Source organism: Pseudozyma flocculosa (assembly GCF_000417875.1).
Source record: "Pseudozyma flocculosa PF-1 unplaced genomic scaffold scaffold00004, whole genome shotgun sequence".
In the NCBI taxonomy this organism is placed as follows: domain Eukaryota; kingdom Fungi; phylum Basidiomycota; class Ustilaginomycetes; order Ustilaginales; family Ustilaginaceae; genus Pseudozyma; species Pseudozyma flocculosa.
Window position 1 is genome coordinate 324,807 of NW_006920872.1, and position 21,174 is coordinate 345,980.

Sequence of the window (21,174 nt, forward strand, 5' to 3'; positions counted from 1 at the left end):
GAGAGAAGAGAGAGACGAGAGAGAGAGAGAGAGAGAGAGAGAGGGAGGCTGGCGGGCAGGGACGAAGCCAAGGCCGCCAGAAGCCCCAGTGAACGCGCACCCACCCGTTCGTCCACTTGTACCATATCCTTTGATCGAAGCCGTCTAGGCAGGACCGCTCTACATCAGCCTCACACTACTACTGCTGTCGACCGCTGCGTTGTTGGCCCCGGGCCATCCGCGACGTGTGCATTTCTCTGTCAGGTGGGGCCGGCTCGCAGGGCACGCTCAGCTTAGCCTGGCTCGCCCAGTCGGGCGGGCGAGTGGCGCGCTCGTCTCGCCCGACAGACTGGGCGAGCCAGGCAGGCCAGGCCAGGCTGTGCGCTTGGGCCTCCACCGCCTGGCGTGATCCTGGCCTGCGTACGTGCAGGCTGCTGCCCCCGTGTCTGACCAACAAACACCGCCTGGCCTGGCCTGCCTCTCCGATGGCTCGATGCGCATCCTTGCTTCCTGACCCATCACCCTCTCTGCTTGCTCGCTCCTTGTCATCCAGGCACTGCCCTCCGGCACTGATCTCGACAACAGCATCGACCTCGCCATGCCATCCGGCGAACGCCCTCTAGCGAGGACCTCGGCGAGCTACGTGGCGTCCACCCACACCGGCCTCAACCTCGCCGGCAACGTGCACCTCTTCGACCGGCCCAGCTCGCCTTTTGGTCACGTCTCTCCCCAGTCGACATCCGCTTCTGGATCCCGGCACAGCTCTCGCCCGCAGTCTCGCAGGGGCAGCTCCTCGTACATCAGCGCCGAACGGCCAAGCGAACCGGTCACCGCCTTCATCCCGCAGCGCCTGACCGTAGACGCGCGCCGTCACGACCGCCGAAGCCAAGATGACGGCGGCGGAGATAGTCGCGCAGACGATGACGACGACGAAGAGCCAGACTCGGACGCCCTCGAGTCCGACTCCTGGAGAGGCAGCAGCACCGCGCTCAACAGGACGAGATACGTCTGGAAGAAGTCGCGCGGAAAGAGGAGGACGGCCTTCAAAGTCCTTAAGGACGGAGAGGGGAGGGACAGCCTGCTGGTAAGTCTGCGACTCCAAGCGCGGCTGGGGCAGACGGCAGCGATCGGTCGCTGATGCTCGTCACGTCCTGCTGCCTGCAGCACGTAGCCCATTCCCTCGTCCTCCTCTTGCATTCGTCCCTGCATTTCCCGCCGCCACGCAGCTATACCGAGTCGATCCTCGCACCCGGCGGTTTCCTCCTCACGCGCCTCTTTCCCCGCTCGATGCGCGCACATACGATGCAGCGCATCTACACGGCAGCCGAGGGGCTCGCCAACGTGCGCCGGATCGTGCTCCTCGCACGCTGGATCCAGGCAGGCACCGAGGCCGCCATGGAGCGCATGGCCACAAGGCCCAAGATGCCGTCCTCGTCTCGTCCATCAACCCATGGAGAGCTGGCGCCTCCATCCTCTGCCGCTTCACCTGAAAGCGAGGAGAAGATCACGTCCACCGACGCCAAAGAGGAAGGCTTCAGCTGGCTCCAACCGCAGAGCCTGGCGCCCTTCGACAGTGGGACGGTGGAGAACGAGGTGATCGAACAGCCGTCGACGTCTGCGCGGCCCCGAGCCGGGCCCGACGCCGCGGAGCAGTCGCAGCTTGCCACCGTCTCGACGTGGCGAGAGATGTGGGAGGAGCGGCTCTCGACGCTGTGCGATGCGCTCTCGGTGCTCGGCGAAGCGTGCGACGTGGCCGCCTTTATGGCGGGCAGCGGCATCTTTTGGCGCGCCGTCGGCTTCGCCGAGCTGGGCGTCCTTGGACGAAGGCGGAGAAAGGGCATCGAGAGGGTGGGCGTACTGCTCTCGCTCTGCTCGGTCCTCTTGTCGCTGGCGCTGCTGCGCATGCAGAGGCTGCGACTCCGGGCCGAGCTCCGCAGCGCCCACCGCAGGATCATCCAGGCCAACGACCGCATCGGCTGGGCGAGCGAGCTGAGCGGTAGACGGATCCCGACCGGTGCCGCCATCTCGCACCGACAGTCGAACCCGAACCTTGCTGCAGCAGACGACTCGACGGCGCAGGGCGAGTCATCGACGTCTGCTGCTGTAGCCGCCATGGCGAGCGACGTGGAGAAGGAGAACGAGCAGCAGCAGCAGCAGCAGCAACAAACTTCTCCGACCGACCTCGCAGAGCCGTCGCCAGCGTCGAGCGATCTGCGACCGTACGGGCCGGGAATCCAGGAAGCGCTCGAGGACCTCGACGACGCCTCTTCGACCTCGTCCCGCTCGGCCGCTTCCATCTCCTTGACTCGATCGAGCGAGGTCGAAGGCGAAGGGGGAGGCGATGCGATGCGAGGCAGCCAGCACCCGCACTCGAACCGCCACGCCCTCTCGCCGACGAGCCTGCTCGAGTCGACCGAACGACAGCTGGTGCAGGCCGAGACGGACCTGGCGCGCACGCGCCACTCGCTCGTGTGGACGTTTTGGGACCGCCTCGCCTTTTTCGCCGACGGCGTCTTTCTGGCGTTTGAAGCCGTGCGCCCCGATACCGACAAGGAGGCCGTCGAGGCCTGGTCGGGTATCCTCGCTGGCGGCATACGGCTGTGCAAGGTGTGGGAGCACGTCAAGTGGTCCCGCTAGGCCGCCGTGGCCTATCTCTTCTCCGCGCGACACATGAAGGCAGGCAGGCGGGGTGGCGGCCCTGACCCATCGCGGCCTGTCCTTTCCGGTGCGTTTCCGCCAAGGCGGCAACGAATGCAATGATACCCGTGGCTCATCGACGATCGAGGTGATGGTGTGGAGGGCAGGGGACCAGGACGGAGCAGGTGATTAGCGCGACGTGGGCGGGCAAGGTAGGTGTTACAAGTACAGGGGCGCCGAGATGGCTCTAGGCGTGAGCGCGCCGGTGGGGTGCCGAGGGAATAGCTTAGTCTTGAGGACCCGAGGGGCTATCCAGGCGGTCGAGCGAGGCCGCTGGCTAGCTTCGACCTTCGAGGGTGGCAGGCATGGGGATGAATTGAACCACCTGTTGGGGAAGCGCGCGCGAGGCGAAAGGCGGCGTGGGGATCGACGAGACAGAGCGGTCAGCACCGGGAGAAACAAGGCCGAGCTGGGCTGGGACAGCGCCGTCGACTCGCCCGGGAGTCGAGGTGGGCCTGCCATGTCGAGTCGGGCCAGGTCCGATCCACTCACCACCATGACGGGCAGACCGTGCTGCGAAATCTTGGCCTCAAACGTGACGAGCGCCTGGCTTCGGATCACGACGGGCGACCCGTCCTGGCACACGCCGCTGCCGTCGCCCAGCAGCTCGCCCGTGTGCGGATCAAAGCCGGGCTTGTTGAACAGCAGCAGCGACCGGTCCACCTCAATCTTGGATAGGCGCACCGGCGGGTCCTTGAGGATGCCCATGCACTCGTCGGCGTAGAGCTGCGCGGGCGGGCGGACAGACCAGGGAGGAAGTCATCGACAGGGACCAAGCCAAAGGTAAGTATCGGGAGGCTCGCACTGGCACCTAGGGCCGTGGTAGGAGGCCGTTCTGGCCGGCAACACTCACGCGCCACAGCTTGACCGCCTCGTCCTCGGGGACCAGCTGGAAGTGAGAAATCTGGCCCCCTTCAAACAGACCCTTGGGCAGTTGCAGCAGGCGGGCCGCATGCTCGTTGGCGGCGTACACCTCGCCCGTGCGGCGCGACACGATAGTCGGCATCGGGACGAATTCGAGCACGTTGGCCTGGTAGTGGTGCACCAGGCGGATAAAGGCCTCCTCGACGCCCAGCAGCTCGCGCTCCGGCAGACTGCGCGAGATGGCGAGGAACTTGGGCCGAATCTGGCCCAGGCACTGGTCGACGGCCTCGCACGACTCGCGCGAGTACCTCGTCTGCATCCATCGAGCGAGCTTGGCTGTGGGCGAGAGGAGAGAAGAGGGGCACAAAGACAGACGGGCGGCATCGGAGCATGCCAGCGGCGGGCGAGCAGGGTCAGCAGGCAAGCGTCGGACAGCTGCGCGGGCACACGTGTGGGATGGTCTCGGCCGCCCGAGCGACTCACCGTAGCCGTACGTGTAGCTGTAGCTCTTGAGACCACGCAGCTCGGCGGTCGTGGCATGCTCCTCCTGGAGCAGGTGCTTGGGTCGGGGGAACATCTCGCTAGACGGATGGGACCGCACCAGCGACGACGTCGATCCCACATGGTAGGAGCTGTCCCGACTGCGCTCGTCGTAGCTCTCGCCTTGGTTGCCGCCGGCGACGGGCGATGGACTGTTGGCCGCGCTCGGCATCATCAGAGACTCGCCGACCGGCATCCCGATCATGGCCGGATAGTTAAGCAGCGAGGTGGGCTTGTCGCCGAATGCATCGCTGGACGGTTGCGTGGCGACGGTTACACGAGGGGTCAATCGGCGCGCATCGTAAGCAACACGGCCAAGCAGATGCAGCATGCGATCGGAGGCTCGACTCACTTGAGGTCGACGGCAGAGGGCCCAGCCTCGAGCAGCTTCATGAGCTCCCGTTGCGACGTATAGTCCATGTTTCGCTCCCAGGAGCGCTCCTGCGCCTCGGCATAGTCGGCCGTGAAGGCGGCAGGGGCGGATCGCCGGCTCTGCGTTCCTGGCGTCGAAGGACCCTGCCCATTGCGTAGCTTCGAGGGTGCCTGAACCTTGCCCGCCGGGCCACCCGGCGCTGCGTCGCCTGCATACCTGGCGTACACGGTGGCCTGCGAGTTGCGCGTGGAGCTGACGTCGGCGGGACTGAGCAAGAGGCTGATGGACATGGCCGGCGGAAAGTCGGGGTCTCTGGCAGACACGCCCGGGATGTCGAGTTCCTCGGGCTCCGGCGACATGGATTCGGGAGATCCGGCCGCGCCGTCGTCGTCCCTGCCCTTGCCCTTGGTCGTGCTGGGGCTCGACTTTGCACGATCCGTTGGCTTGGCTTGCTTCCCGTTTGAGCCCTGGGGCTCGGCATCGCGGCACATGTCAGAGATACCTCGCTTGATACTGTGAGGGGGCAGGGAATGGGGGGCCGGAGTCAGATCGGCCGCTCTCCGGGTCGCTGCAGCTGCCGATGTTGTTTCTCTGTCGTCGCGCGAGGTGAGGTTGGGTCGCTCTGCTCACCATCTTCGGCACGGTCTTGCCTCTTCGCACGGCTGCATGGCGAGGACAGCGCGTCATCGAGATGCGGATGGTTCAGAGTGGCTCAGCAGGGATGTCCGCATCGTGACGATTGCCTTGCACCGCGCAGGCCATGCTGCGCCCGCGGAAGCATAGGAGGCCCTGGCTGAGGTACGTCACTCACCATGTGGCTGCGCTTGCAGAAGATGCAAGCCTTCTTGACCTTCTTGCGGCTCTCTTTCTTGCCATCGGCGTCGACGCCGTTGCCGTCTGGATCCTCGCTCTGCCCATCTCTGGCATCGCCGTTGGCGTTGGATTGGTTCTCGAGGAGGTACTTGAAGCGCTTCTTGCGCTTCCGCGAATGCTGGTGGTTGCCTGCGTCGTTGGACGGGCCCGGCTGTGCTAGGTGTTCGCCGTTGCCGTTGCTTCGCTGGTCGACGAAACGAGCGCCGTCACGCCCTTCCCCGTTGTGGGAGCCCATTGTCGCGGAGAAGGAAGACAGCTCGGTCATGGAGGCGTATCGGCAATTCTATTCGTCGGAGAAGCCTGCGCGCTGGCGGTGATCCCTCGGGCCGGGGCGTCGAGCTGGCCGGCGTGATGCGGGACCCTGCTTCGGGGCGCCGCCGCGGCCACAATAACGCAACGGGACCTGCCTGCGATCAGGAGCTGGCGGTACGTATGTATGTGACTCCAGAAGCCAATGGGGTCGATGCTGGAGCTGCGTCGACGGAGGACTTGACCGAGGTCAAATGGCCAGGAATACGTGTGGTCGGGATACCGAGGCTGCCTGGTCGTCCGCAAGAGGCTCGTCCGGGTCGATGCGGGCAAGGAAGGAGAAGGCCGACGACAGCTGGTGGTCTTGGCTGCTGGACTCCACTGCCGACGGAACGGAAGCCAGAGTAGAGTCGACGCGAGGAGGGCCGGCCGTTGCCAAGGGAGCTAGCTAGCTTCCTAGACGGAGACGCTCGAGGTCGAGGTCGAGGTCGAGGTCGAGGTCGAGGTCGAGATTGACGTGGAGTGCCAAAGGAAGATGGGACCGAGCGTCGTCAGCAAAGGACAAGTGGGCCGCAAGCAGACCGGCGGCTGGCGTGCGATGTCGAAGGGCCAGCGACGAGATGGTGGTGACGGAGGAGGCGTGGCGAGACGGGGCGATCCGGCGAGGCTGTGTGTACGTATGGTGGTGGTGTCGTCGAGAGGCCTATGTAGTACTGCGGACAGAGCCGACCCGGATAGTGAGCCGATGTGACCTGACGCCGAGGTGCCGGGCGGGGCCGAGACGGTCCAATCGGCTGGTCCGAGGATGGCGGGGCGGGGGCGGGTCCCGCAGCAGGTGCAAACGTTCGTTAGGTGTTACGCTTGGCGGTCACCGTCTGTATGACGCTGCAGTCGGCCGAGGCCAGGGCCAAAAGGTGCGTGCGAGAGAGAGGTAGTGTGTGGTGCAGGAGTGAGAAGAGGGCGGCGAGAGAGAGGAAGACGCAAGCGACAAAAAGGAGAAGCGCGCACTAAGGGTCAAAAGCAGGCAGGGCCCAGCCTAGACACAAATGGGGTGGCAGAGGGCGACCGGCTACCTTGGAAGATATCGAAGGCTGCAGCAGAGCCCTGTCGAGTCGCCGTGCTTCCAGACCCCTTCGTTCTATGGAGCCAGAGGCAAGCAAGCAGCAAGGCCGGATGCACCGAGGCCAAGGATCCAGGGCCAGGCGCGCGGGCGAAGAGCGAGGACGTGCGTACCGGTACCGTATGAGGTGATGGTTCGGTAGGTGAGTCGAGAGGGCGAGGGCCCGCTTCTTCCGGGTCTGTCTGTCTTGCTGGCTCGGTGCTGGGTACAGCATCTGCTGCCGCTCGTTGGTTTTCTTGCCTGCTTGCTTGCTGCTTGCTCTGCCTTGCCCGCCTGTTGCCGTGCAACCATCGCATGCTGCTGCTGCAGCGTCGACCGGTCTGGTCTGGCCAGCGCTGACTGGCGCCAGGCGAGGCAGGCAGGCAGGCAGGCCGGGCATCGCGACACGGGCACAAACGAGCCGGCGAATGCAACACCTGCCGCGCGACGACAGCACCTCGGGTCTTCCCGGCCAGCCCCCCTCGCCCGCTCACCTCACCGACGTACGAGGGCAAAAGACGCAAGGCCGAAAAAGAGAGACAGAGAGGCACAAACGCCGGCACGCCTTCCGACATTCGGAAACCTGGCTGACAGGGGGGGTGGGCAGGCGCGGGCAGGCCGACGAAGAGGGCGGGCGGGGCGCTTGTGCGCTGTGTGTTTGTGGGCGGGCGTGGTGCTGGCGTCTTGCTTTGCTTCGGGGTCCTGTCTGCCTGCCTGCCTGCCTGCCTGCCTGCCTGCCTGCTTGCTTGCTTGGGTCTGGCCCCGCCTGCCACGGCCACCTGCTGGTCTTCATGCGAGCCCTCTTTTTTGCCGAAGCCGCTTTTGCTTCCCCGCGGCCATCTCGCCGATTTCTGGTCGGCGGCTGCCGACAGCCCTTTCTTGGCCTGCCTGCCTCTCCCCCTGCCGCCTACCGCTGTACGGCCGGGCAGCCAAGGCCAGCTGGGCCGGGCCAGGAGCTCGAGAGGAGCCTTCGCACTGGCCGCCATGCAGCATCTATCGCGCTTCTCTCTGATCTTCTGCGGGCCAGGCCAGGCTAGGCTGCTTCGCTACCGCCCCGTGCCGCAAACAGCTCGATCTCGTCTGGCGGTGGGTACAGCCGCGGCGCGGGGGGCTTTGGATGCTGGTAGATCTCATCTGGCCTCTGCATGAGCATGACCTGGCGCAGCGGGTACGGCGGGGCTGGCCCTAGGGTCGGAAACAGCGCGAAGACGGCCGGGGGTGTCACATCGACAAGGCCCGACTCGTCACCCGCACATACGGACCAGCGTCGTGCGAGGGGCCGAGTGTATGCACCTGTAGGTCGTGTTTCGCCCTCGCCGGTCGCCTGATCCTGGGCTCCTCGACCCCTGGCGCTGATAGCATGCCGGTACCGTACCAGTACCGTACCCGTCGCCGACTGCCTTCCAGCTAGGTCACGGTCAGCGCCCGTTCACCTACGGTACTTACGTTCGGCACAGACGGGTCCCCCCTTCGCACCTCAGGCCGGGAACCACACTCTTTAGCACACGGTGCGAGCACACACCACTCTACCGCGCGTACATATGATAATGGGCGCCCGGCGTTGAATCGTCTGCGATCATAGCTGGCCCTCTTCATCTATACGGAACGGTGTTCCCGGTGGCAAGCCCGGGCGACGGCCTACTGAAGGGGTCAGTAGGCAGGAACGAGGCTAGGGTGGACCAGCAAGGCGGCAGCCGGTACTTCAGCATGCACATGCACATGCCTTGCTTGAATTCGAGCTGAGCTCGCACTCGCTCGTCATGACGTCTCGCTCAGCTTCGCTTTGCGCCCCTCATGATGGCCCCGGTAGGTACGCGGGAGCTCACTCTACATACCTAGCCTGCCTCTTTCCGCCAGCCAGCCAGCCAGCCAGCCAGCCAAGGCTGTATGTTTGCCTGCACGCCCTGCCCGCCTGTCCGCTGCCCGCCCGCTTGCAACAAGTTAAGGCTCACCGGCAGCGGAAAGACGTCTGCCTGTTGCAGGAGGGCACCGACCGCATGTTTCCTTCCTGCCTGTACCGGCAGTTGGATGGCCGGCGGCTACTTTTCCTCGGTCCCCTGGTCCCGTTTCGGTCGCTACCGTACCGTATGGGGATGCGATGGATACCGCGCGTTCCCTTGCTTTGGCTTTGCTCCTTTGGCGTCTCACTGTACGGTTCCTGCTTCTCCGCCCTGCTGGCGTGCGTCCTTGGTCGAGCACACGTACGCGCACTCTCGAGACGACGGCCTGCCTGTTCTATTTCGGTAGTCGGGCACCCGCCCATCCTCTCTTCCGGCCTCCCGGTCTCGTCTCGGCCTACCAGTCGGCGGAGTCTGTATGTAAGAGGCAGACAGGCAGGCAGGACGACCACGCGCTGAAGCGGAGCGGGGCGGGTGCGGGGCTCGCTCTACCGTACGTCGCCTCAAGGAGCGACACCTGGCGAATCCATGCATGCGCAGTCCTACCCGGTTCGGCGTCGAGTCGATATGTACATACAGCTACCGCCCGCGGCCGCAGCTTCGGCTCAACAAACAAGGGACGGGGGTCTAGACTCTTTTCTCTTGTCCCTCTAGCTAGCTCTCTCTCCGCGGCTGTATGTCGTGCTCTGGTATCAGTCCATCCGACTCAGTTGCTTGCCGACCGCCGTCGACGTCGAATCGGACACCAACATCCGAGGGCTGTACGCAACTCCCCTGGGACCGTAGCCGCTGTATCGCTCGCTTCGGATCGCGTATGGCCATCGTGGACCGCCGCGGAAGAGGCAGGGCAGGCTAGGCTAGGGCGGGGGTGGCGAGTCCCACGCCGAGTCCGAAGCGGGCCGGTGAAGGCCAGCCTTGGGTGCTTTTTGGTGCGCACCGAGCCCAGTACATGGGCATGGGCACGGGCAGGGACGGACGTAACCGTACCGTGCCGTGCCGTGCCGTGTCGTCCTGAAGCCGCACTCTATCCACCATCCGGGACCTCGTCTCGTCGTTCCATTGTCCCCCTTACGCCCGTCCAACGGAGCGCGCTTGTTCTTGAAATCGGAGGGATGCAGGCAAGAGAGCATGGAACAAACAACGAAACAACCTTGCCCCCCTGCCGAGGACAAGAACAATAATGGGGGCAACAGGAATCGATGTGATGGCAGAGACCAACACCGTGCCGTACCCCACCGCACCGCACCGGATCGACCGACGCCCAACGGGCGACGCAGACTTTTCTCGCCCCGCTGCGTGGCCCGGCAGGTCGGAATGCCGTTGCGCGCTGAATGACGATGGGCCTGCGACTGCGACTGCGCCGCGCCTCGCTCCCCGGAACGCGAATCGGATACCAACCCTTCGCTCGCTCGCTCGCTCGCTTGCTACATGACCATCCTCGGATCCCTCTTTGCCGCAGTCAAACACCGGGACGGTGGGGAATGTGAGCTCGGGGCCCACGCACGCCCATCGACATCCGATACGCAACTCGCACCTCGTCGGACGTTTCCGCAGATGCTTAGATTGGCAATTTGGCTGGTCGAGACCCCTTTGTTCATGGGACTCCTCCCGTGCACATGCTCGCTCGGCCCCCGACTTCAGAGCACGGCCAGGCGTTGTCGTTCCCGCCCCCGCCCCCGCCCTCGGTCTGAGACACCACTTCCATCCAGCCCCGCACGACCGACTCCTCCGAGGGTAAGAGTAGCCTGGCAGTTACTGCAGAATCGTCGACGTGATCAGAGCCCCCGGATTGCGATCCGGATAAAAGCCAGCCTGCCTGCCTGCCAGAGGACGGCCAGAGTGGATTCACCCTCCGCCCCTTCCTCTTTGTTCAAAAGGCGATCTGGATCCATGGCGATCATCAGATGTCGATGCCGCCTCGGGTGGCGACCGTGATGCAGTAGTGGCGCAGGAGCATGTCGAGCTCCTCGACCTCGTCGAGCCCTTCGAGCCTCGAGATCCTCTCGCGTTCGCGCGCGTCGAGATCCTGCCAGATCCGGTACAGGCTTTTTCCCCTCGCCGTCGTCGGCCCGCGTGCACCGTCGGCCCAGAGGCGCGTATACCGATTCGCCTGCGACTCGATCGTCAGAGCCGCCTTGGCTCCCGGTAGCGATAGGTTGCGCGCCTAAGGTCGGGTCGGGCGTCGGCGTCAAAGGTGAGCAGGCGAGCCAACGGCCGAGCAAGACAGGGGAAGCAAGATGAGGCGGGTCAATTGGCGATCAGAGGGCAGCACGGGTGCGTTGATTGCGACCGACTGCCGACCGATCGAGGCCCAGCTGCCGGTCAACATGGAGCCGACCCGACACACCGGTGTGCATCGGCGTCGGATGCCAAAGGCCCGCAGAACAAACAAGACCCACTCACCTCCAGGTTTTGCAGCAGCACCTTGCCAAACCGGCTGACCTCATGCCGACCGGGGGCATCGGCAACATCGCCCGCCAAGCACATGTCGTACCCGACAGCCGCCAGGCGCGGGAACCTCTGCCCAAAGGACGAGATCATCGCGTCTGCCGAGTCGGGCTCAATATAGGCCAGCACGCACTCAAACAAGAGGAGCGTGGGCAGCGTCGGATCGAGGTCCGAGACCAGCTGACCGATGGCGTCTCCAGCTTGCTCAAAGTGTCGCAGGTCAAAGGGACGGATGGTGAGACGCTTGCTGCGCAGCGAGTCGGCGGAATCGGGCGGCTGGCTGCTGCTGCTGCTGCTGGCATCATCCCGAGATGGACCGTGCTCGTAGTCGAGCTGCTCGATGTGAGCCTGCAATCTGGAGCTGCGCCGGATGCTGGCCACCTTTTTGGTCGTGACCTGAGCAAAGTCGAGCTCGAGATAGTGGGCGAGCTGAGCGCGCAGCTCTGGCGATGCCTGTGCATCGGGCGAAGGGCAGAGGTTGGCGAGGATCGGATGTCAGCCGGGTCGCTGGTCCATGAAACAGAGTGCCGGATCCGCAGGTCTGCGCTTGTTCGCACACTCACCATGACCCTCCAGTACCTGCTGTCGCTGCCGGCGCCGAGGCTAATGATCTGCTTGCCCTTGCCCTTGCCCTTGGCCGGGGCATCCGATCCGGGGCCCAACGCGGCGCCGTGGTCGTGGAGCAGGAATGCTTCGACGAGCTGGTCGATTGAGCGGCATCTGAGGTAGGTGCCGATGTTGATCAAGGGTGGTCGTCTTGCGCCTGGAGCGGTGCCGGGAAAGGCCGCCAGGGGGTTGGCTGCGGTTGTGGGCTGGGGGATGTCGGCGTAGCCAAAAGCCGAGCCTGATCCCGGAGTGCGTGGTGGACTGTGGTCGTGGTGGTGGTCATTGACTTGTGTGGCAGGAGCGGAAGGTGGCGTTGGTGGAAGGGCGGTGCGGCTGCGTTGCTCTGACGAGTGCGGGCGTGCGGTGTGCGGGAGCAACGACGGGGGAGGTGGGCGTGGGTGTGTTTGAGGGCCGGTCTGTGTGAGGAAGTCGTGCGAGTAGGGGTCGTCGGGGAGATATCCGAGGCGCAGCGCCGAGATGCGCGAAAGGAGGGCGTCCGAGTCTGTTGCTCTGACTGCGTCGTCTGCGATTGCGGCTGCGCGCGCTGCAACTGCTGCTGCTGCAGATGTTGATGATGATGATGGAGGGTGGCGGGTGGAGCGACCGCCTCGTGCTCTTGGTAGACCGAGGGAGAGGGTGGCAGGTGGAGCGGGAGGGGAGTTTGCGAGGGGATCGCGGAGGGGTGGCGGTTGCGACATGGTGTTCGGGGATATCGACGAGTGATGGAGGGGTGTTCGGAGGTTAGGAGGGGGGTGGAGGAGGAGGTCGAGGTAGAGGTCGAGAAGAAGCCACCGACGGCAAACGCACTGCGGTCGCGTGCAAGAGAGAGTGGCCCATGCGGGGCTGCCTCTGGCTCCGCCGCCGCTGCCGTCGGAAGTCGGGCCAAAGGCAGCGCAGCCCGCCCCCACGGCCTTAGCCCCGCCTGCCCAGCCTCCACCTCGGTATGGCCCGCCTTCGGGAATATGGCCACTTTGGCCCGATTGCGCCATCAATGGCCTGCGGGGTTAACCGATTGAACCTTTGCCAGCTGCGTTGGCTGACTGCCCCCTCGCCGCTCCACCACCACCATTGCCACCTAACATCCGAGGGTACCTTGCCCCGTCACGACATCCACCTCAATTACCATCCCCACAAACACCGGCCGCCCCGACGACACCAGCTCAGCTCCATCAGCCTATAAAGACAGGCCAGCCGCAACACTCCTCCTTCCCTCTCGTCTCGCCATCCAGCTCACATTGCCCACTCCCGCACTAAACACCATCACCAGCCACCATGTCGTCCACCACCACCACCACCACCACCCGCACCACCACCACCAGCAACAACGACGACGCGCCCTCCACCAGCGTCCTCGCCTCGCTCCCCTACACGCGCGGCGTCATCAACTACCTCGACCGCTCCGTAGACAAGCCCTACACCTACCTCTACGAGCAGGACAAGGAACCCGCAAACAACCACGTATACGTGTCCCCCACCGTAAACATCTCCGACCTCCGACACCTCTCCCACCAACAGCGCATCCAAGCCGGCTTCACCACCGACCACGCCGGCTTCCAGATCATCGACGGCTTCGGCAGCCCGGACACGCCCCAGCAGTGGGCCGACCGCAAGTGGGACCTCGCCGGCTGGCTCGAGTCGACCTACTACAGCGACGTCGACCAGCTCCTCAAGTCCCACCTCGGCGTCACCTCCACCTTTATCTTTGACCACACCGTGCGCAAGAGGCGCACAAAGGAGCAGCAGTCGCTCCCGGACACGCCCGACAACCGCACCCCCGTCGCATTCGCCCACAGCGACCAGAGCCGCAAGGCCGGCGAGAACCGCATCGAAAAGCACCTGGGCAACGACACCCTCGAGAGGGTCAAGCGCGGCGAGCTCCACGCCCAGCTCATCAACGTATGGAGGCCGCTGAGGGGCCAGGCCTGGGACACGCCCCTCGCCGTCGCCGACAGCCGCACCGTCAGCCGCGGACAGGACGGCAACCCGCCCGACTGGAGGGAGACGGAGCTGCGCTACCCTACCTGGACGGGAGAGACGCTCTCGGTGAGTGCTCGCGCACGCGTGTGAATCGCCGAGGGGAGCCCATGTTCGATGACTGACCAGCGCAACCGCCTGTTCTCTTGCCATGCCTCGCCGCCGCCCTCTTTCAGATCCACCCGAACCCGGATCACCGTTGGTACTACTACTCGGGCCTGCCGACTGACAAGGCCATCCTGCTCAAGTGCTACGACTCGCGCACCGAGACGCGCACGCCGCACACGGCCTTTACCGACCCGCAGACGCCCGCCGATGCCGAGCCGCGCTGGAGCGTCGAGGTGCGCGTGCTGGCCATTACCGACCCGAGCGCCAAGGGCGAGGCGTCGTCGTCGTCGCAGGCGTAGCCCATCGGCGCCGCTGTTCTAGGTACTAAGCCCTCTCTGACGCCCGGTGTGGCTCCGCCTCGTCACCGCGCTCGTCGTGTTGCGTGCCAGGCTGTCGTTGTATCGATCGTTTTGTGACTCCCGTTCTGTGCTAATACGATTCCCCGCTCGTCTTGCTGTGTCTGCAAGCAATGATGGCGCTGCAAATAAAGAGAGGGGGTCAAACGAGGTTTGGTTGGTGTTGGCACGTCGACGGCGGGTGCTCCTCCACCTGCCAATTTCCATTTCCCTGCTGCGACGGATGATTTCATCGGGCGGCGTAGTGTTAGGCACGCACGCACACGTCGACCCTGCCTGACCTCTGCCATCCGCCTTGTTCCATCTCCCCTCGCACCATCACCACCATCCCTCTCGCCTTGGACACCATCCTCTGTCTTGCCTTCTCTCCCTTTCATTCACTCTCTCTCTGACACACTCACCCACTCGACGTCCGCTTCGCCGCCCATGTCGGCCGCCACGATGCGGTCGCCCACGACGACCACGGCGCCCCTCCCCCTCGGCCTGCAGCGCTACCACGTCCTCTTCCTCGGCTACTTTACCGCCATCGTCGTCCTCGGCACCGTCTACTCGATCCTCACCGGCTCACACCACGCAAACCTGCACACCACCATCGCAAACGCCTCCCTCGCCGCCGCCGGCGCCTCCCCGCTTTCGCACACCGACTCAACCACCCGCCTCCCGCCCCTGCCGCCCACCCTCGTCCCGCCAGGCCACGCGCTCGCCTACTGGGCCAACCGCAAAAACATCTTCAACCAGCTCTTTGTCAAGCGCGCCTGGTTCTGGACCACGCTCGCGTCGGCCCTCGTCACCATCGTCATCAGGACCCGCCCCGGCGCCAGGATCGTCGGTGACAGCCTCGGCGTCGACGTAGACCAGAGGGGAAACCTCAAGATCAACGACCCTCGCTCCCAGAACAGGCTCGATGCACAGTCAAAGACCACTGTCACCAGCCCCGTAGCCAAGAGCACGTTGCGATGGCTCATGGCTACCGGATACTGGCGTGAGTAGCCCCCCACCGGCCCCTTACCTTCCCCGCCGAATTTCGCAGGAAGCTAACCATGCTGTCCTCTCCTTGATGCATTCACTCTCCTTGCTCGCCCTGACCTGATCATGATCCTTTAGTGTAAGTACAGACCAACCGATCCGCCGCTGAGTCTACGACGGACCCAAACTGACATCCTCTTCGACTTGCCTCCCACTCTGGACGCATACACCGATACCCGCAGCCTCTTCACCAGCTGGTTCTTCGGCCCGCCGCTCACCGAGCGCATCCTGACGGCCACGGGCGGCGTGTGCATCCCCTCGGCGGGGCTATCCGGCGAGGTCGACGCCGCATACTGCCGCAGCCGCTCCACCATCACCTCGACGAGCCACCCGGATCTCTTTTCCAAGCTCTCGCTCGCCTCGTCCTCGTCGTCGTCCTCGTCGCTGCCCGGCGGCGATGCGGCAATGGCGCTCAAGCCCCTCTGGCGCGGGGGCCACGACATTTCGGGCCACACGTTCCTCATGGTCCTCTCTGCCCTCTTCCTGCTCGAGGAAATCGCTCCCTTCCTCCCGCACCTCGTTCCGCGCGGCGTGGCGGACCTTTTCCCGCGGTCCGGATGGAGCATCTCGAACCCGTTCGTCGTCCGCGTCGGACCCGTCGGGTCCAGCAGAAAGGCCGGCGCCGGCCAGGAGCAGGAACAGCACGGTCGCAGGCAGATCGACACGGCACCGACGGCCGTGCTCGCATTCGTCCTCGCCATCGTCGCGCTCTGGAGCTGGATGCTCCTCATGACCGCCGTCTACTTCCACACGCCCCAGGAAAAGATTACCGGCCTCGTCGTCGCCATCGGCTGCTGGCTCCTGCTGCCCAAGGGCGGTTGAGGCGCGTGCAACGATGCCGGAGCAGATGCGATGGCATGGCTTGGCATGGCATGGGTCCCGTCTGGGCCCTGTCGCGTCTCTAGAGTCTAGATGGGTAGATGGATTGTTCGAAGATGCGGGTGACAAATCTCGGCACTGATGGGGAAACAAGGTGCATGTAACTGTACAAAGAAGGAATCACGGATGTCGAATGATGCCTCTCAACGCTCGACGAGGGGCGGAGAGGTGATACTGCAGCCTGGCCCGAAGCCCGCGTCGTTTGGGTGCGGGCGACGGACGACTTCAGGCGGGCGCGGCGCCGCAGAGCTGCCTGACGACGTCGACAATGTTGGGCACGGCGGCGCAGATGAGGAGGAGCGTTCCAAACAGGACAAAGGCCAGGCTGGCGACGGCCATGACGCGCGGCCGCGAGATGAGGGAGCTGGCTCCGATGGCGCCGGCCGTCGAGCCCATGGTGACGCCGACGCAGATGTGGTCGTCCATGTCGACGCGCATCATGCGGAAAAAGGGCTCCTTGAGGATGGCGGCCAGGATGCCCGTGATGACGACAATGATGACGGTGATGGACTCGTCGGCGCCCACCGTGTTGGCCATCTCGATGGCGAGCGGCGTGCTCATAAAGCGCGCCGTAAAGGCGAGCGAGCGCACCTCGTCCAGGCCGAACAGGTGTCCGATCCACGGCCAGAAAAAGAGCGACAGCGACGCGCACGGCACCAGGATCGTCATCATCCGCGTAAAGTTTTCGGCCAGGTCGACGCGGTAGCGGTACATGGGCACCGCCAGCGCCACGATGCCCGCGTCGAGCGTCGAGAAGAGCAGGTCGCCCGCTCCCGGCACGGGACCCGAGTAGCCGCCCAGGTCCCACAGGACAGAGTACTTGGCGCCGTTCGAGTAGTAGTCCATGACGCCGCGGATCGAGAGCCCCTTTGCCTTGCCAAAGCACCAGATGATGAAGACCGTCGCAATCGACGTCGTCAGGATCGGGTGCAGGTAGCGCCGCCACTTGGGCGGGATCACGGTGATGGCCGCCAGGAACGAGAGCAGGTTGATGCCCAGGAAGAGGGGCAGCGCAAAGTCGTGCACCAGGAACAGCGGGATGCCCACGACAAAGAGGATCGTGTAGATTGCCGGCGTGATGAGATCCGCAATCCAGTCCGACAGCCGCTCGACGGCGCTGTCCTCGCACTCGCTCGAGAGCTGCGAGGCGTCGCTGCTGCGTCGGGTGGCGTCGTCGTGGCCGTCGCCGTCGCCGTCAACGTCACCGTCCGAAACGGTGACGCGCGGCTTCTTCGCCGATTCCGTGCTGTCGCGCGCAGCCTGATCTTTGCTGTAGTGTACCTTCTTCTTCTCGGCGTCGATTCCGTCGTCGTCGTCGGCGGCGGCGGCGGCGGCGGCGGCGTTGATGCGGGCGCCCTTTCCGTCAAACGACAGCTTGTTGGTGGCATTCTCGACCGTCGCCTGGCTGTCGGCCCTCGAGGGTCGGCGCGTCCCGGCATCGGTGATGGCATCGTCGTCGAACACGACCGACAGGTTCCTGCGCTGGGGCATGTCGTCGAGCGAGTAGGCGGCCAGCTGCTCGGCGAGCGATGCACGAGGCGCCCCCTGCGCCTGGCCCTCGGTCGACTTGGCCGGGATGGTCGAGGGATGGAAGTGGACCTCGGCCTTGGGAGTCCCGGCGTCCGGTGTCGCCGGTCGGACCGCCTCGAGAGGTGCGGCGGGCACAGACTGGGAGCGCTTGGGCGTCGTGGGCCTCATGTTGCGTCCCCTGCTGCTGCTGTGGGGCCGGCCGGTCTCGACGGCCTTGGACAAGGATCGCCCCCTCTGCAGGCCCGGGGGCTGATGCGGGCGATGGTGGTGATGCTGGTGACGATGCTGATGGTTCTGGCGATGCTGGAAGAAGCCGTCCCAGTGGCCCTGCGGCGAGCCCGTCATGGTGGCAATCTCGGCCGGCGTCGCCACGGCGGGGTCGCCCTGCTGCCGTGCCGTTTCGATCTGGACGTGCTCGATCTGCAGCCTCTCGTCTTCGTACCTCGTCTTGCCCTTGCCCATGGTGAGGTGGGCGACGGGAGCGGTGACGATGGCGGTGAGGTCGTTGATGCCCATGGCGACGACGCTGAGGCGACGGTGGTTGCCGCCCGACGCGCTCAGCTGCTTGGCCAGCTCGCTGCCCGCCAGCGTGGCGTTGCTGCTGCGCCGCGACTGGATGCGGCGCAGGTCCTGCTCCCTCTTTCGCCTCGCCTGGTACCGCTCGCGCAGCCTCTTTGGCTGCTTCTCGAGCCACGTGAGGGCGCGGTAGAGGAGGACAGGGAAGACAAAGGCGGCCACCTGGCTGATTGTGAACCAGGCGGCGAGCAGGCCGATCTCCTTGCCCGGGATCACCTCGCGTGCCGGGATGAGGATGAACGAAGGCGTGAACATGACGGACCTGATGGCCAGAGGAGTGCAAGGATCAGGGCGTCAGTTGGGGGAACCCCAGCATGCTACGCAGCGAGGCGATGTTGACCCACATGTTTCTCAGGCAAAAGTCACAGGGCGGAGCGACGAGCTTCATGATGGGGTCGAGGAACCGCTTTCGCTCGCTTCCTTTCCTCTGCTCGACGGCCTTTTCCGGGTCGATCTGCGACTGATCCTGGCCGGGGTACTTGATCGACAGCCAGTCGAGGGCGAGCAGGCTGAAGAAGAGCGCGGCCATGGCCAGCACGGGCGCGGGGAACCGGAAGGGTGCGCGGTCGATGCCGAGCTTGATGGCCCAGCACACAAAGAGCAGGAAGACGATGCCCAACGGCACGTGCACCCACGCGGTGAAGAGGCTGCGTTTTTGGTTGTGCCATGTCTGTTGGGCGAGGGGAGGGGAGCAATGTGAAAGGATGGGGAAGGGGTGGTGGCAGAGTGTGAGCTGCTCGAACCGTAGGCGGTGGCGTCGCGCGTCGCTCTAGGGCTTGACTGCTGGCCAAGGCAATCATGCCAGATGAGAGCCTTTCACGCCACAATGCCGGCGAAGAGCCCCGGCGATGATGATCCTGACGGGCGACCTTCCCGGTCAAGGGGGAAGAGATAAGGCGAAAGACGAGGCCAGGGCCGCCCCTGGTCCTTGGCAAATTCCTGAGGCCCTGGCGAGCGGAGCTTCGGCGATCATGCCAAGCCCGCAGATCTGGGTGCGCAGCTTGGCAGGCGCGACCCGCAGTGGGGGGAAAGGGGCGTAGGCTCGCGGTGGTGGTCGTGACGACCTGTCACCACGACCACCTCCGCCGCTCGCTCGACCCATTGGAAAGGATGACGATGGCCGGCTCCGACCATCCGCCCCCCACCGACCACGTACGAGTGACGTGCGGTGGGCGATGCTGGCAGCGACGCGTTCCGGCATCTGCAGCCTGCAGAGGGCCCACATCGATAGCAAGGGATGTGGTCCGCACGATTCAACTCACCAGGACAAAGGCGTCCCTCACGTCCCTGATGTTGCGGATGCGATCCGGCTGGTGACAGCTGCTCCTCGAGTCCGCACCTGCCGCTTCAACATCGACATGGTCGCTGGCAGCGCCATCGTTACCGACGGTGAAGGGAGTCGAGGCGCCGCTGAAGGCAGTCTGGGCCAGATCGGGGGTTTGCTGTTGCGAAAGTGTGTCTGCGGCTTCTTCGTGTCGATTGATCTCGCCAGCGTCGTTCTTGACTGGGCTCGGACTGGGTTTCGGGCTCGACTCCAGACTGTTCTTGCTGCTTGGTGGTGAATGTGACCTCGCTGCTGTGTGTGGTGAGGTCGATGTTTCGTGCCGTGATCGGGGTGAGGATCCTGATGTGAGGGTATCGACGAGCTCCAGTGGTGAGTGTGCCTCTTCAGCGCTAGGCCTTGTCGTCGTGGTCGTGCGGACTTCCTGTGTTGGTCGCTGGGAGCCACTAGGTGGTGATGACATCTTTCCCGGAAGCGGCCTGTGTATCGTTCTGTAGCGTGGTCGGTCGTTCTGCTGTCGGGTCGTTTGCAAGGTGTGCTGATTTGGATGTCTAGAAGATGGACAGGGCTGAAGGGGCAGTGCGGAACGGGGGCGACGTGGAGCGCCTAAAGACCGAGATCGAACGTATATATCCTCCTCGACCTGGCGAGCTGGTAGGGAGCATGTCTGTTGCACGAGCCGGGCGAGGATGGCACTGCGGACACCTACCCTTGCTCTGTTTCGGGATCAGGGCGCCCCGCCTCGTCGTCCCCGGGGCAGACGCCCTCTCGTCACTCGGTACGCCATCGAAGCCAATGTTGGCCAAGCCTTCGATACGGCGTAGCCGGAGGGGAGGATTGCAAGTCGGCATCAAAGGCCCCACGCCGACAAGGTTCGGGACCCAGATCTGGGCTGGGTATGTGGATTCCGCCTCCCCGCCATCATCACCTGTCCTCTCATGCCCTTGCGAGCGTCGCTCCGTCGAGCAGCTGACGACCGGGAGATATCGGGCTCCGAGGCATAGAAGACCGCTTTCCACGCTCCGCCCCGCCGGCAAGCTGCGCTGCTGCCAGGACATTGATGGGCTCGCGGGGAATGGTACCTTCTCACCCCAGCCGCCGCCGCCGCCGCCGCCGCCGATGCCGTCGTCGATGACCGCTACCGCACCTTTCCCCCGTCGATTCATCGCGCCTTGTCGACACAAGCCCTGGTCCGTGCCCACGCCTGCTCAAAGGAGCCCTCGGGCGGGTAGCTGGATTGGCTGAGCCGACGCAAAGGTGCTTAGAGTGGGCTGGGGAAAGTGGGAGCAGTGAGGAGACCCCTAACTGCCAAGCCCGCTAATGAGCCATGCCTAGTTACATGCGGTAGCGACACCGTCGACTGACCCAGACACCCTCATACCGATGTCAGGCAGTTGGTACTGTAGGGATGGCTAGTTTACGGTAGTACGTGATGAGCCACGAGAGTCTAGGCAAGGACGGGCACGGGCGTCTGATTGCTGAGCGTGTAGTGCAAACCGACGCCTCGAGAGATGACGAGGGCGTATTGGGGCCGGCAGGCGTCGGGGCGGGGACCGCTCACGGTCGGTCTCGCTAATCGCGTTTTAGTGGCTCTTGGCTGCCACGGGGCAGCACCTGCCTCCTCATCTTTCGTGATATTTTCTCTTCGTCGCCCCGCTCCCACGGCGTTTGGATTGCACGCGCACACAGAAACGGGCGTGGTGTGCCGCCAGCACGTTACCGGATGGCAGCGTCTGAACTGTATGAGCCGTACCGTACCGTACCGCACCTAGATGCCGTCGTTGTCGTTGCCGTCGACCTCGCAAGCCGCCTGGCTG

The 21,174-nt window shown here is 64.7% G+C and overlaps 6 protein-coding genes across 6 annotated transcripts; 3 read left to right on the top strand and 3 right to left on the bottom strand.

Moving 5' to 3' along the window:
• Window positions 1-577: 577 nt before the first annotated feature.
• PFL1_01611 (uncharacterized protein) lies at window positions 578-2,616 on the top strand (the record flags this gene model as incomplete). Its single annotated transcript, XM_007879121.1, has 2 exons — window positions 578-1,063; window positions 1,144-2,616. 2 exons carry the CDS (start codon window positions 578-580, stop codon window positions 2,614-2,616), a joined length of 1,959 nt encoding a protein of 652 aa, XP_007877312.1.
• A 337-nt stretch (window positions 2,617-2,953) lies between these two features.
• On the bottom strand, window positions 2,954-5,591 carry PFL1_01612 (uncharacterized protein; the record flags this gene model as incomplete). The annotated part of the gene is made up of 7 exons (XM_007879122.1): window positions 2,954-3,001; window positions 3,169-3,402; window positions 3,530-3,876; window positions 4,024-4,331; window positions 4,433-4,966; window positions 5,084-5,115; window positions 5,265-5,591. The coding sequence occupies 7 exons, from the start codon at window positions 5,589-5,591 to the stop codon at window positions 2,954-2,956; spliced, it is 1,830 nt and encodes a 609-aa protein (XP_007877313.1).
• Window positions 5,592-10,472: 4,881 nt separating this feature from the next.
• Window positions 10,473-12,324, bottom strand: PFL1_01613 (uncharacterized protein; the record flags this gene model as incomplete). The annotated part of the gene is made up of 3 exons (XM_007879123.1): window positions 10,473-10,736; window positions 10,976-11,473; window positions 11,584-12,324. The coding sequence occupies 3 exons, from the start codon at window positions 12,322-12,324 to the stop codon at window positions 10,473-10,475; spliced, it is 1,503 nt and encodes a 500-aa protein (XP_007877314.1).
• Window positions 12,325-12,898: 574 nt separating this feature from the next.
• PFL1_01614 (uncharacterized protein) lies at window positions 12,899-14,007 on the top strand (the record flags this gene model as incomplete). Its single annotated transcript, XM_007879124.1, has 2 exons — window positions 12,899-13,669; window positions 13,777-14,007. The coding sequence occupies 2 exons, from the start codon at window positions 12,899-12,901 to the stop codon at window positions 14,005-14,007; spliced, it is 1,002 nt and encodes a 333-aa protein (XP_007877315.1).
• Window positions 14,008-14,490: 483 nt separating this feature from the next.
• On the top strand, window positions 14,491-15,912 carry PFL1_01615 (uncharacterized protein; the record flags this gene model as incomplete). Its single annotated transcript, XM_007879125.1, has 2 exons — window positions 14,491-15,050; window positions 15,273-15,912. The coding sequence occupies 2 exons, from the start codon at window positions 14,491-14,493 to the stop codon at window positions 15,910-15,912; spliced, it is 1,200 nt and encodes a 399-aa protein (XP_007877316.1).
• A 282-nt stretch (window positions 15,913-16,194) lies between these two features.
• Window positions 16,195-18,604, bottom strand: PFL1_01616 (uncharacterized protein; the record flags this gene model as incomplete). The annotated part of the gene is made up of 2 exons (XM_007879126.1): window positions 16,195-18,337; window positions 18,420-18,604. The coding sequence occupies 2 exons, from the start codon at window positions 18,602-18,604 to the stop codon at window positions 16,195-16,197; spliced, it is 2,328 nt and encodes a 775-aa protein (XP_007877317.1).
• Window positions 18,605-21,174: the final 2,570 nt, after the last annotated feature.